The 15,850-nt window shown below is 44.0% G+C and overlaps 1 protein-coding gene across 2 annotated transcripts in view; it reads right to left on the bottom strand.

The window, feature by feature from the left end:
- Positions 1 to 5,733: 5,733 nt before the first annotated feature.
- LOC139049173 (serine/threonine-protein phosphatase CPPED1-like) overlaps positions 5,734 to 15,850 on the bottom strand; it is a 50,994-nt gene continuing 40,877 nt past the window's right edge. Inside the window, exons 5-6 of one of the 2 annotated variants that reach the window (XM_070524473.1) lie at positions 13,350 to 13,537; positions 5,734 to 6,242 (exon numbers count right to left, since the gene is read on the bottom strand). In XM_070524473.1, coding sequence (XP_070380574.1) covers positions 6,198 to 6,242; positions 13,350 to 13,537 — 233 coding nt within the window. In that variant the 3' untranslated portion in view covers positions 5,734 to 6,197. The remainder of the gene's footprint in view (positions 6,243 to 13,349; positions 13,538 to 15,850) is intronic. The other variant, XM_070524474.1, reaches the window with a different exon arrangement.

Below are 15,850 nucleotides of genomic sequence, written 5' to 3'. Positions count from 1 at the left end.
TCGCGTTCTTTCTGCGAAACACGATACGGCTGCTGGTGAATATGGCATCCATAGAGTAGCGGGCGCGGCATTTTCAAGAAAGGAAACGCAAGCAAGGCAGATGACGATTATTGTTGTGTGGCAGAGATACACTACAAAGGGTGTAACTTTGCCTACACTCTTAGAAAAATTTACACCTTTTGGGGCTTCTCTTGTCCCACAACAATAATCGTCATCTGTCTTGCCGTCGCTTACGCTGACGCTTTGGAGAACGCCATTGAGTGTTTCGCTTGTGAGGAAAGCGGCAGTGATGAAGAAAGCGTTACAAATATCGACATCAACAACGAGCTGTCGGGGGGCAATAAGAAGGCGCACTGCGAGGACTGTTGTGTGAATTCAATGAATGCTTCGCTCGATCGTCCAAAGTCAATCAGACGCCAGTCACGCAGCACAGGATAATTACTTACGGCAATGCGACAATACAAAGTCCGGTACTTCCCTGTAACGAACGGCATGGGCGTTATCAGCATGACATAGCACTGATAACGCGCATGCCGTTCGTTGCAGGGAAGTACTGGGCTCGCCGCGTTAAAGAAAGGAAATGCGGACAAGACAGATGACGATTATGGTTGTGTGGCAAAATGGTGTAATTTTGCTTAAGAGTGTACACTCTAAGAACGCGCGTTATCAGCATAGAACAGTTTACACCCTTTGGAGTGCCTCTTCTGATAACGCGCGTGCCGTTCGTCACTGGAAAGTTCCGGGCTTGCAGCGATAAAGAAAGGAAACGCATCAAGGCAGATGACGATTATTTTTGTGTGGCAGAAGGGGCAAGCCAAAGGGTGTAAACTGTTCTTAGAGTGTACACTCTCACTCTTAGAAAAGTTTACACCCTTTGGGGCGTATCTTGTCCCACAACAATAATCGTCGTCTGCCTTGCCCGCGTTTCCTTTCTTTAACGCTGCGAGCCCGGTACTTCCCAGTCACGAACGGCATGCGCGTTATCAGTAGAGACTTTTAGCGTGTCCGGTATTCGGGCAAGCGTGGGCGGTTTGCCGGTTTAGCGGGAGCGCTAACGTGAGCGGCCAGATTAGTGGCGCCAGCTGGTGGCGCAAAGCTCAACCACACAAACACAGAGCTAATTACTATAATCTGCTTAGCTGCTGGTGTAAATTTTCGACAGTGGCGTAATCGTGTTCACAATTACGCCGCTGCCAAAAATTTGCACGAGTAGCGAAGCAGGATATGGTGAGTTACTGCAGTTTTAGCTCTGCGTTTGTCTGGTTGAGCTCTACAACACCAGGCGGCTTCACCGCTCCGGCCGCTCCCGTTCCATCCGGTAATCCGCCCAAATCGCTCCCGTTTACCGGAATAGCGTACAAGCTAAAAGTCTCTAGTGTGACGCAGCATTCTCGACAGGAAAGTAGCGGGCGCCGAGTTTTCAGGAAAGGAAACGCAAGCAAGGCAGATGACGATTACTGTGGTGGGACAAATATACATCCCAAAGGGTGCAACCGTTTTAAGAGTGCTTAGGCAATGTTACACCTTTTGGGGTGTATCTCTGCCACACAACGATAATCGTCATCTGCCTTGCATGCGTTTCCTTTCTTGAAAATGCCGCACCCGATACTTTCCTGTCGGGAATGTGATGTCACGCTGATAACGCGCATGCTGTTCGTTACTGGGAAGTACCGGGCTCGCCGCGTTAAAGAAAGAAAATGCGGACAGGACAGATGACGATTATCGTTGTGTGGCAAAAGGGTGTAATTGTGCGCTTTTAAGAGTGTGGGCGATTGGAAGATTAGTGGAAGTAGAGAAACAACAACGGAGGTGTACAAAAACAATGCTGACAATAGGGGTTCAGAAACTTTGGCAATGGGTTATGGGAATTCATCGTTTTTTTGTTTTTTTTAACCCAGGTAGAACATTAGACATAATATAACAAAAGCTTGGTGGCGGAACCCACCACCCCGTTCCAAAGGGGACGCTCATAACATCCATCCATCTATCCGTCGTGCATTACCGGCATTCCTCTACAAGGCTACCTCCACCAGTAGCCACCGCGTTCTTCGACGTTGATCTCTATGATAGCATCGTCATCCTGCATAAGCTTTCCGGCCAAGTTTGCACCACGTCCGCAGCGGAGTGAAGATGCTCCTGTTCCGCGCAACGCTTCTTTCGGTCCTGGGTGTCCTCGACGCCGAGTACACGCTTTGGAGCCGTTTTACTGGAGCGTGTTTACATACTCCTTCTGCATACGTGGCCAGCACGCTGTTAAGACGCTAGTTTCAAGCGCTCTTTTCAGGCTATGAACGATTGCATAATGTTTACACTATCACAGCCCAGCACGCGACCTCAACAGCCCAGCACCTGCATTATTGTCGCATATGAAAACAAGCATAGCACGTGGAAAAATTTGGAAGAGGTTTAAGCTTCGCCTTTAAGAGAAAGTTTTAACTCGGGCCCAACTCTGACGCGGCTTTTAGCGTGACCGCTATTCCGGCAAACGGGGGCGTTTGCGGGGGCGTAACGTGAGCGGCCGGAGTCGGACAAGCGAAACGTATAAGAAGAATCTGCAGCGAAGACCACGATTATATCCACCACCTAAATGACCTTAAATCAACGCTAGCAGAAAGGAACTATCACCAAGTTGCTCTCGATAGAGCTTATGATGCCGCGTCAAGATTGGAGAGACAGTCGGAATTGGCGAAGAGACAGCCCACATTAGAATCTGACAGACCGCCGGCCTTTATAACAAAATATTCTAATGCACTCCCAAACATAAACAACATCCTAAGAAAATACCACCCAATATTATCAAGTAACGAGCGTCTGCGAAAGGCGTTCCCGGATGTACCCAGGGTTACCTATCGCCGAAACAAGAACTTTAAAGACATGTTAGTGCACGCAAAAGTCAGCCAGCAGCATTCCCCCGTAATAAAAGCATGTTGTCGCCCTAGGTGCGAAACCTGCAGGCACCTTCAAAGTGACATTAAAATTAAATGCACCGCAAACAGTTATACACATGAAGTCAAATCTAGCTTCACTTGCACAAGTTCGGATGTGATTTATATGCTTGAATGTGCCTTCTGTAAGAAACAATACATCGGTGAAACAGGACAATCAATAAACGTCAGATTAAACGGACATCGCGCGGACACAGCTAAAAAGCTTCCCAAAGCCGTCGCCGAGAATTTCAACCAACCAGACCATAACTTTGATGAACTTAAACTCTACATCTTGCAGTCAAATTTCCGTTCTGAACGAGAAAGAAAATACAGAGAATCATACCTTATCCATAAGTTCAAGACATTGCAACCAATAGGCATAAACGTTTCAAAGGGAGCTTTAGAATCTATTCGCTATGCTAAGCTTCAAGCTATAGGCAACAACACTTAGTTTAATTTCTTGGCGTATCCCCCCCCCCTTTTATTTTCTTTTTCTCCTCTTTCCTTTCTTTTTTTTTTGTGTCAGCCGGCGTGTCAGACGCCCTTGACACGCCGGCTAACGCGCGTGTGTTGACAGTAAGATCTTGATGAGGGCTAGTTGATACTTAGAACTGAGGTGAAACAGCGCGAAAAAGACGAGGACACAAGGAAACAAATACAATACAAATCAGCACTTGTCTGTGGTATTTGTTTCCTTGTGTCCTCGTCTTTTTCACGCTGTTTCACCTCACTTCTAAGTGTGTTGACAGACCGGGGTGGGGGGGTGGAGGCTGGCTTTGACCTTGTACACAGCGTTTCTTTACTCTCAATTCGACACGCTAACACATTTTCCCTCGTTTCCATGCCCTCCCGCCTCACACCCTCTCCCCTTTAGAAGAACCCCACCTATATATACTGTGGCGAGGAAAGCATATGTCGCCTTGAAAAGACAAGTCCACTTGTCGAAACGTTGGCTCCTGCATTCACCTTGTTCACGTTTTGCTCATCGTCTTGAATTTCCATCTCCCGCATTCCCCGTCTTTTCTCTGATGTCATATAGCAAGGCATGGTATATACATGTACCTAAATATATAGGGGAAATGCGAAAACACCCGTGTGCTTAGATTTAGTTGCACGTTAAAGAACCCCAGGTGGTCAAAATTTTCGGAGTCCTCCACTACGGCGTGCCTCATAATCAGAAAGTGGTTTTGGCACGTAAAACCCCAAATATTATTATTATTAAATATATAGGGAAATTTTCGCTCAGGGACAACTCCGTCAACGCCCACATCGACACCGGATTTTCCGCAACATGGGGCCTTTAACGCTGTTGGATTAACAGAAGACAAAATTATTGTCTAGTTAGAGCATCGGGCTGCCGCCGGGGGACAAACGTTTGATTTACCTCACCTTCGAACATGCGCATTTTTTTTGTTTTCATTGAAGAGGCCGGAAACGAGGCGAGACAGGAACCTACATGCACCGCAAAGTGCCTGGTATGAAGCAGAGAACGTTTTGCATTAATAAATTACATTAACTTTTTTTACGAAGGTAATAATCTTTCACAGCACTGCAAACATCCCGGTGGCTGTACCGGTTGGCATTGCCTAAGTCGCTGCTTGCCACGTATTTACAGACAGACAGATTTGTGGTTATCTTCGGTTTACTTGCCCAACAGTTTCGATACACACACACGGGTTGTTTTTTTTTAGCTGCACCAATTTTTAAAAAATATTGCCTATGGCACATAGCACAATTCTAACCTTTTATCTAAATTACTCGATGAGGCGGTCATTACTTCTATGAGAAATCAAAACGTTCAACTGAATAATTAACATAACTGTGCTAATTAACTTTCTTAATTAATTACTTTGTGCAACATATTTCAATCTACAAATTATAACCGCTGAGTTCGCACAGCGTATCCACTTGGACTAATTCTCCGGACAGCATCAGAGAATTGTGCGGACTATGTTGTCGCGCTGGTTCCAAATATCCAGGCTGAGAACTAACGGCATAAAACGTGGATGAAAGAACGTCGCGTGATTTGCCAAGTTCAGGAGGCGTAGCTCATTTGAAGAGGTGAAGGAGCGGCAGCACGCAACGCTCGCTTTGGGAAAAGCAGGCGTGCCTTATCGCTCCAGTGTTGTCGCCTCGAGTGCTTGCGGTCATCGAGTGAACTCTCTTCGTGCGACGCATTGAATGCGTGACACCATGCTTGTTTATATGGTAGGTGAATGTTTACTGCAATTTATAGTGCCCATAAGACTACGAGCTATGCTTCATGTAATAGGTTGCTATAGCTGTAAATGCTACGAAAAAAAAAAAAGAAAGCTCTAACAACAGGATTACAGGAAGACGAAAGAACGCAGCCGCCATTTCATCTTCCTGTGGTCATGTAGCTGCACTTTTTTTCGGAATGTAGCTATCCCAACTTCGCACTCTTGGGGTCAGGGCTTGGCCTTTCGGGAGAGGCTGCAACTTTATTAATTGTTTACCGTTGGTGGCAGCTCACATAAACGCAATATTGTATAACATTTGAACTATCGTTATGCGTATGGTAAGAGTGCCTGGCCACCATCCCAGCACAACAGCTTCCTTATAAATATTCTGTCTGCATCGTGTAATGGTGGGAAATTAGCCATTGTACTGCACATGCCAAAATTTCTCCTACACTTCCAAATCATTACCGTACTTACTCGATTCTAAGCACCCCCTTTTTTTCACGATCGCGATGCCCAAAGTGAGGGGGGTGCTTAGATTAGAAAAATCTAGAAAGACCCCCCCCCCCCTCCCTCTTTTCGCTGCGACATCACGACGAGATGGGTACGAGAAATAACATTTTATTTTGCAAATATTAAAAAGGAAGATCGGTGCAGACAGTAAACCCACCGCTTGTGTAGGATACTCAGTCACTATTACTGCCACTCGAGTTCGTCGCACCGCTTGAACCGCTGCTCTCGGTATCCCACAGCAGGTTGTCTACCGTTCCGTCGAAGTTGTTTGTGATCAAGCACTTCTTAAATGATTTGACCACAACGTCCACTTGGACCCTCTTTCACGCGTCCGAAATCCACTTTGCGATGGTTGATGGCGACGCTTTCTGCAGCTTTCCCGTCGGCGTCTTCTTCCAGTCATGGTTTCGCACCCACTCTTCGTACTCCTGTCGGAGATTGGCTTCGAAGGGCTTGTTGACTGAAACGTCGAGGGGTTGCAGCACTAGCGTCATGCGACCTGGAATCACAACCACGTCGCTATTGATGCTCCGAAGCTTTGTCTTTACCTCTGGAGTCAGATGGCCGCGAAACGCGTCCAACAGAAGGATCGACTGCGTGCCTGCAGGTCCGCCGAGCAATGATTCCATTACTGAGCAAGCGCGTTTGGCGGCCTTGGCTACGCGCTCTTCCTAACAAATAGGGGGGTGCTTAGATTCGCATGCAAACTTTTTTTCCTAACTTTTTTGTGAAAATAGAGGGGGGGTGCTTAGAATCACGAAAGTATGGTAAGTCAAATGTTTAAATGACTCCTGGTAAAACTACACACATTGACTCTATACTGCACAGCTGAATATCGTTACCAGTGACACACAGACAACTTACAAAGGATTGTGCTTTAGGTAGAGAACAAACTTAGGATGATGGTAAGCTCTTTTGTGAATCTACCCCTGCACGGATTGCTGCAAAACTATAGTTTGATTAGTCAGAGGCAACTAAGCTACCCATTGAGAACAACACTGACAAGTCCATCAGTTCAGGAAAACAGAAGCTGCTCCAATAACAACAAACTTTATTAGAAAACATGGTAGCTGATATTTAAAGAACATGCCAATGCTGACAATGCACGTTTTTGCATCTCTACCTAAGCACCTGTGGCACTGTATACGTGCCCCAAGGGATAACAATGAAGGAGTCCTTTGCAAGCCGATTTCACTACTGTTTATTAAAGGATGCAACTAGGAACACTGTGTGCCATTGATGGTTCTTACTAAGCCAGCTCTTTAGAATTAAAACTTGAGCAAGCTTGACTTCTTAGCTAAACAGCACAAAAATAACAACACAGCAAAAATTACCCAATATTGTATTGTGTTGTATTGCCTTGGTGCAGCTTAGCTAATTACAGGTGCTATTCTGGACACCATCACATCCCGCCAAAGTGTCAAATTTGCCATCTTGTCAGCACCGATTGGCTGAGAGGGAAGCTTTGTGATTGGCTTAAACTGCCAACATGCCGAAATTTGACACTGTCTAGTATGGCGCCCCATGACAGTAATGTGCCACTGCAACAAGGCTTGGCAGAAAAACAGAAGTGCACTTACAGAATAAATATAGAGTACTGGCTGCAACAAAACATGCGTGTGATAATACACACATGTGACAAACATGTGTGATAGCACGCGTCTCAACACATGTCAACATCATTCAAAACAAGTCGCTCCTCGGTGATGCATTGCTCGCATTACCAAACCAATACACACTAGGGAAGCAATAAACAAAACTTCTTGTAAACTTAGCAGAGGAACAAATGGTGGCGCAGCGGCTATGGGAATAAATGGAAGTACACACATCAGCCTTACATTTGTTTATTCGCATGCTGCGTGACAGATTCAGTTGTCATACCGCTCACTACAATACCACTTTGCTGGTAGCTTCGTAGCTTTCAAGTTGCAATGTTGTGACAAATTTTACATCTACTTTGACTGTATAAATTCGTCACCTCTAAAATTTCATTATGTTCATAACTGTGTGGTAACGCTGCCGTTTGTAGTGACTTGAGCAGATGGTCAAAGTTTATTAAGTAAGATATTTTCTAGAAAATTTAATTTGCGGGGCATCCCAAAGCTGCATAGTGGAGGGGCACCACATGGGGGCTCCAGATAAATTTCCATAACCTGAGGTTCTTTAATGAGCATTGCGCACCCATCACAATTAATAAAGGGAAAATGAGACATCCACTCAATCGTAGCAATTTCTACAAAGGAAACCCATATGGGTTCCTCGAAAGAAAAGCTCACTATTGTTCAACATTATTGGGTTATCTTTGGAGCCACCCATAATGTTCCAAAACTTTTTAGGATTTTCTACGATGTAATTTCTAAGGACAAGTTTTTCTTCAACTGCAAGCCTTTTCTTTTGAGGAGCCCATATGGGTTTCCTTTGTAGCAATTGTTACGATTGGGTGGATGTCTCATGTCACACTGCGGGTTTCCACAGAACTATTATGTCACCCATCACAATGTGGCCACAAATCGAACCTGTGGCCTTGTGCTCAGCAGGCCTGAGCCACCATGGGGGACAACTCTGCAGTGGTTCAAAACATATACTACATCTGTAGTGACAAGTTTTTGCCAGGAATACAGATTGCTTTTACTTAATGTATCGCATCATTTTTGTCACCAAAAGTGAGCACTTCTGTGGCTATAGTAACTACCTTCAACAGGCTAGTAGCAGAGCACAGTCGATTTTCATGGTCCCCACCATTCCCTTGGTGGATGAAACAACCCTGCTGTGGAAACCTGCATAAACTCTAGCACCACACTTTATTCTAGGGAAGGTTTCGGAAGCTCTGCCCAAATAAATATTAAAATAAAGGGATTCCATCAGCTGGACACCACTACAACACTTGCAATGCACGAATTGCTTTGCTAGATGTGATCAATGCACACACCATGTCATGGCTGATGCCACTTACACCTCACAAATGCTAAACACACGCTGTGTTCACTACAGGCAATGTGGCAGCCAGGCACCTTGTGCTCTCATGCCCTCCCCCAGTACCTTAAACGAGTACTGACACACATTTTTGAAGTTGTAGAAACAATACCACATGTTTCTTGCACATGGAAGGATCACATTATTATGATGTCATGACGCAAAGCAAAATTTGCTGATGTCATGTAGCAGTAAGGCTCGTGATGGTGCTGCTCATGAATGAATGATGAACACTTTATTGAAGAAAAAGTGGCTCGTAAAAAAATACAGAGCCAGTATATTGTCACATCATGGCGTATCCTGCGTACCAAAACCGAAATAAGTATTGCAGTACATTATACATAGCACTGAGATACCTACCAGTATTTTTTTGATGTTTAGAGGGTACGGCCGTTCACTTAACACACAAAAAAAGACGACAAGGTGAAAATGACATGTCAGTACTCCTTTAAGCAACACTGGTATGGAAACCATTTCCTTAGCTTTTTTATCGATATTCATACTTTCACATTACTGTTCAGTATGTTGCACTGATCTAAAATGTAATTACTTTTGATGTAGGCCAATTAGTTTCTAAGATAATTATTATTTTACTTCCATTGTTGGAGGCCAAAAATATTGCATCAACAAAAAAATTTTTAAGGCATGGTTAGATAGCCTAAAGAGTAAAGAATGAAACAGTGGAAGTAGATATTTTTGTTTCCACATCACAAATTAATTCATTTTGCCACATTTTCTACATAGATGCCATCTTTTGAAGACTTATTCAACTGATAACGGTCAGATAAAAACTCAGTTTCAAAGATTTCTTTACTGCATAGGATAAGAAAATGTCATTCCTTACTTATTGGGCTACTAACCATACCTCAAAACTTTTTGCTGTGCCATTTTTCTTTGGGGGGGGGGGGGGGGGGCATGAAACAATTTAAGTGAAAAGTTAATTATCTTAGGAAATAGTTGAGGCACACCATAATTAATTAAACATATGAAATCAGTGCAAGAAATATAACACAAATTTGAAGTTTAATTATTAGTAAAGAACAAAGAAAATGAAATGGTATCAACACCAGTGTCCTTTCTTAATGAGTGATGCTAACCTAATAGTATTTACTAGCAATTCAGTACAATTACGTAGCACTCGGATGTTTATACTCAAGCCATTGAGCTGGAGTGCAGCTCATACATTCAACACAGTCATTCAGCAAGCTCAACTGCACGCAACTAAGTGACAGCTTGGAGTTCACACTGAAAAATACTGCGATTCAGAAACATATATTTACATTACCAAAAGAATAGGACAATTCCACCATCATTGTGGTGTAAAAGTTAAACATTAAAGAAACAAGAAAGAAGAAATTGAAACAAATAAAACAAAAAATAAGAAAATCCAGATACATGCGCTGCTAATATTCTATGCATTTATCTGTTCACAGCAGGACTTCATTCAAACCAACTCAGGGAGTGCCAGCAAAATACTGGTAAACCAGTAAGGCCCTCTGAGAAGCCACACAAACACCCATACAAAATAAAATATGCGCTCTCCAGCAAATAGTAATACACACGATAAAGGCAGCAGAATCAAATTCACTAAGTCAAGTTATCATTTCATTGCTCAAATATGCAAATGCAAACATGACAGAGGTTCACTACAGTCATTAAACAAGTGTTCGAAAGAAGCAAGTCGTGTGACAAGACTGCATTCAAAAAATCTATTTACTGACAAAAATGCAGAGCTGCTTTAATCGTACACAAAATAACACGCAGAAGGAACAAGAAAAATAAAGCGCTAAAGGATGCAAATCACGGTGTAAGAATAGGCTAGGTGTGCGAACGGTGGCCGCTAAACATGGCGCGGCAGTGTCCCAACACTGGTGCATGCTTTGGTCACTCTCCGACAGATGGCGTGACGATGTGACGGGCTTACGTTGGCTATGTTAGCGCCGCTCGCTCCTATCTCAGCGTGGCTCGGCATTTCTTTTTCTGGTGTCAGGCGTGTACATGTGAGTGTGATGGGCAGGAAATGTTTTGTACCCCGCTGCAGAACAGGTCACAAAGGTTGTCCAGAGATATTGTCTCTTTTCTCCACTGAAAGACGAAGAACGCTTGAACCTCTGGCGTCGAGCTATCCCAAAGAAGAATCGAGTCCTTCAGCCGAATGATCATGTCTGTGAAAAGCACTTCGAGCCTCATCTTGTGTCCAAGACATGGACAGCGCACTACGAAGGACACGTCTTGGTGAGTGCTCCCCGAAAAGCATCACTGGCGAGCGATGCTGTTCCCATAAGATTTCCCGACTGCCCGGCTGACCTATCGAAAACAGTGAAAACAAGGAAGCGCTTGGCGGAAAGACAACCGTGGTCGCAGTCGAAAAGACGATCCGCTGCATCAAAAGATTGTAACAAGCGAGAAGCCTCGTGTAGCAATGACAGTGGTGGCGTTAATGGAAGCTCGTTTCAAGCGTTGCCGAGTGCACCGGAGCAGGACATGGATGCATTTGAAGAGCACACATGTGATAAAATGCCTCAATCTGCTGGTCCTAGCTCATCCCTGGAATCTGCATACGCTCCGTCCGCAAGCTTGTTGTTATTATTAGCTGGTTTTATAGGCCGCAAGTACTTGAAAAGCACAATGTGTGCAAAATGCCGTGAAGGGTTATTGGAAGAAAGCGCACTTCATTATCGGCCAGAAAGCAGCCTTGTTCTTTGTAAAACCAGGAGAGGCCTTTTGCACCCAAAGCAAAGTCTTTTTTCAGTTGCTTCATGCAACGGAGATGGAATTCCACAAGCATGCGGCTCTCAGAAATGCCTATGAGTTAACAGTGGACAACATGTTTGATAAGTACAAGCTTCAGTTCTCCTGCGCCGATCATAAAGGAGTTATGGCTGTCGTGCTACACAGTTATGTGGCCATGAGAATGAGGCAGTTCTGCAAACAACAGAAATCTGAGGCAAAAAATAAGTCGCAGGATCTGCGAAAGCTTTCGAAGCTTCAGTAGGTGAAAACTGTACATTTAATTGAATGAAGTGATGAGCGTCATGAGCTCACCCGTATGCGCGAAATGTGCGGCAGTGTCCAGTTTTGTTTATGGAACATTAACGCTTGTACGAATAATTCAGTTTATGGCATGCTCTCTGTACATGCCAAATAAATGTCAATCTGCACAAAACTTTACTGCTTTTGCGTCCCTGGTTTTTAGATGACAGTTGTCCATGATTGACTCACGCAGAGCAAATGCAGACAAACCAAGGCTGGTCCATCCTGTACACTAACATCACAACCACTTCTACCAGAACATTCGACTTTGGTTATTAAAAAATGCGGCCTTCGAAGAGCCACATTGGAAAGTTGTTTTGCAGCGCATTACAATTTAACTGCGAGCTTATATAGGTTACAGTACCTGTAAAATTAGTTTTCGTGCTGAGGTTTTGGGCATCTCATCACGGTAAGCTCGGTAGGTGGGGTAGGTATCGTAGCCACTAATATTTGACACATGCTCTTATACCGGCATGGATGAGCGCGTGCACTACATAGCTCTCGAAGTACGCATAATCTCGTGAAATGCATGCTTCGTTCATCACAAACAAGTTTCCGTCTCAAGCTGGAATAACATACACATCTAGTTTACCGTAAGAAGCGAATTCGAACGTTTTATTGACGCTTTTCACATCGGTAATGACTCTCGCCCTGCTTCTCTGGTTCAAAACCAAGGCCCTTGTGTCTGTGGTGCCATCTGCCGAGGGCGACGCGATACATGCACAAGTTTTTTCCGCCTGGATGGCCTTCGTTCAGCCACCTAGCCTATTCTTACATAGTGATACAAATTGAGCAAATCCAGATGCATACACAACTTCAACCTAATGCCCGTAGGCAACAAGTTATTAAAAGCTGTTTGCCAAGTCAAGCTAGATTAACTGGAGCACAAACTCCTAAAACACAATTGTGAACAGGAACTGTCAATACATTTCAATTGATACGCAGACCTTCTTTGGGGTTTGAACATTACTGACATCTGTCGCACCATAGTCAGGCTTTGACATCCTTCAACATTCTAAGCCAGTCCAAATCTTTTGATAAACGTTACTGTTCGCTCTATTATCACTGGCAAGAAAACATTACCGCTTCCAAAAGGTTTTGCAAGTGCACCAAGCCAGCCAAGACTTCACAACACTTGGCTAAAAGGACTAAGTAGCTATCTGACCATGGCATTAAGTCATGTGACAGGCGTTATCCTTTTGCTCTGTTTCTACTCTTTCTACTATAAAGATTTTTTCTTTTCCTTGTAAGTAATAATTTTTTTGCTCGGATTTTTATTTTCCTCACACAAAAGCCACTAACTGGCCACCCTCCACATAGTAAAACATTAAATTAACCTCTATATTTGATTGTTTAATCTGACTGATACTATTAGGCGAAACATTGTCTGATCTGGGTTCATAAACCTTCCATCTGCAACAACATTAGTGCCAGCAAGTCCACTAAGCTTGCACACTGATGAATCAGTAGACAACAAAATAACAATATTACTCCTTGATAAGCAAGGCCTCATCGATCCTAGCAAGTCACACTTGCACACATTGGAAGAGGATACTTCTTGATAGCCTGCTGCACTTGTTCAAGCAGGCCTATAGTTTGCCATGTGCACAAAAGTTCTCATGACCAGCATTGCTGCTTCCAAAAAGCCTACCACATAAAGTCCATGACCTATGGCCAAAGCTGTGGGTCAATGTAGACTGACCGTTCTTGGGATGTCGTCCAACATGTAGTAGTGGTGCTCGATTTTGTCTTCGCCAACTTTCACGACACGAAGTCCGTGCCCATCATTGCCGAGCTGTGCTCCAATTGCGGAGGTCACAACCAACTCCATGTCCTTGTAAAAGCCGCCAGCGTTACGATGGTAGTGGCCGCAGAAGATGGCACGCACACCTTTATGCAATGGAGGGGGTAAGCAAACAAGACCACACAGTGATGTAAGTCAGTCAAGACCAGGAGTGGTCAAGTGCGTGGAATTTACTAATAGCCCTGTCCCATGGGCCCCTTTAATGCTCTAAACAGAGAGCGTGTCAGCGAATTCAGTTTAAATAATTTGTGCATAAACACTTTCATAGGTTCCTTGGAAGCGAAAGAAGAATACAAGTTCCATTAATTCCACTCCAAAAGCCTCCATGCGCGAGTGCATTTTGCTTAAGGGTGTTTGTGGTGTGTTTGTTGACTATTGCAGCTAGTTCACTAGTATCTCTCTGAACATGTGCACACCATACAGGAACACTTGTAAACAACGTTTTATTCACAAACCTAATATGTCATGGGAATCAAACAGCGTAGAAGACGGGTCATATACCTTGTGTAGACAACAAACACAGTGATACACTATATGTCCAGTCTTTTGTGCTTTTGCTTTTGGCTGATTTCTCTGTCATGTTATTTACTTTTTTAAATAGGCCTTTAATCTTTAAAGGAGCTGAAAAAAAGAAAACACTTTTTATCATGCCTTTTGCCAACCTTTTTGAGGCCATGTGAAATTTTATGTATATAAGGTATCACGGTTACCTTCTTATGCTCACAATCCTTTGCAGCTGCTTTCTTTTGTTACTTAAGCCTCTGAAAACTTTTTCGGCAATTGACTTTATCACGTAGGATAACTATTGCCCTTCAAGGGACCCTGAAACGATTTTGTACAAACATACTGACTCATTAGGCTAGATCCTTGTGGTCATTAAGTGACGCATTTAAGTGCTCTGTGAAAAGCGTTTAATTTATTATAGGGTTTTAGAAATGTGCATTCCTACCAATCGCAGTGGCGCCGCTCCCCTGAATTTTCAGCCGCCCCCTCCTAATTGACGTAGTTAGGCCAATTAACATCAGTTAGGCAAGCTATCCGAATGGCTATCCAGGTCGTGTCATCGATAATTTGTTTTTATAAATAAAGTAACAGAAAGAGAATACACAACAATATATGTATATATATATCACTCAAGTACTTCCGGCACATAGCTTGTGTTACAGCTTCTCCATGTTGATGTGAAATGCACGGTCAGTGTTGGTCTTGAACTTTCCTTTCGATAGCACCATGGATAGCCCTTGTTATCTTGTGGGCTACAAATCTAGCGATCGACAACATATCAAGTTGTGACATCGTGCCCCTCTGCAAGGCGAGAGGAGTGGCTCCAGCGCGGTACCCAATTGGCACCAGCATCCATCCGTGTATGAATGACACTTCATGCCTGAGGATTACTACAACAATAAAGACCTTTAGTACGTCCAGTATTCGGGTAAATGCAAGCGCAAGCGGACTGGCTGTTTTACTGGATGAGCAGAGGCACAAACCTGAATGGTCTGCACGGTGAAACCACCTGGTCGCACAGGGCTCGGACAAACAGTGAGCTAATATAGCAGTAACCAAGTGTATTCTGCTTTGCTTCTGCCGTAAATTTTTAGCAAGAGTTTAATCATGAACACATTGTCTTTATAAATGTTTAAAATGTTTTACACTTGGTTACAGCAATAGTAGCTCTGTCTTTAGCTGGTTGAGTTCTGCGTCACCAAGTGGCTGCACCATGCAGGTTGCTCACGTTTACGCTAAAGCCCCTTCATCACAGCGGTAGTAGTATGGAGAACCTTAAGTTTACACCTCTGCCCATCCGTCAAAACACTCAGCTTGTCTGCGTTTACTAGAATACCGAGCATGCCCAGTGCTGCGACAGAATGCTTGCTTGAATTGAGTGTTTTAGCACGAATGAGACCGGATGCAAGGGACACATACCGGAAGACACATGGGACACATACGGTGCTGTTCTGTGTGCCTTCTTGTGTCCAGTCTTATTCAAGCTAGAAAACTCGAATCAAGATGCCATACCAACAAGCCCACATTCTGGAGTATTACTCTGGAGTATGCTCGCAATGCACACTGCTTGGATAGCTCTAACGGCTAGGCTGCTAGCGGAGAAGTTGGAGAGGCTTCATGTGCTGGTTCCAAAACAGCCGGAAGTAGACGACACGACGTCGCATCACGACGCATAAACTCCGCCTTCAGGCAGAGTTAAGCCCCAATCACTTTGTGAGCAAGTTGAGGAGAAAAAGCATGGCTAGGGAGGAGGGTAACTTGTAATCGTTCATAGCTCTCTTAATATGAGACTTAGATTAGCACCACTTAAATTGTGGTGCTAATTTTTTACTGTAGCTGCAGCCTACACATCTACAAAATTTGTCCAAACCATTTCAGGGACCCTTTAAGCTTCG

This window comes from Dermacentor albipictus, chromosome 8 (assembly GCF_038994185.2).
Source record: "Dermacentor albipictus isolate Rhodes 1998 colony chromosome 8, USDA_Dalb.pri_finalv2, whole genome shotgun sequence".
Classification (NCBI taxonomy): Eukaryota; Metazoa; Arthropoda; class Arachnida; order Ixodida; family Ixodidae; genus Dermacentor; species Dermacentor albipictus.
The sequence above is the reverse complement of the archived record's forward strand: the minus strand, read 5'-3'. Positions and strand labels throughout refer to the sequence as shown.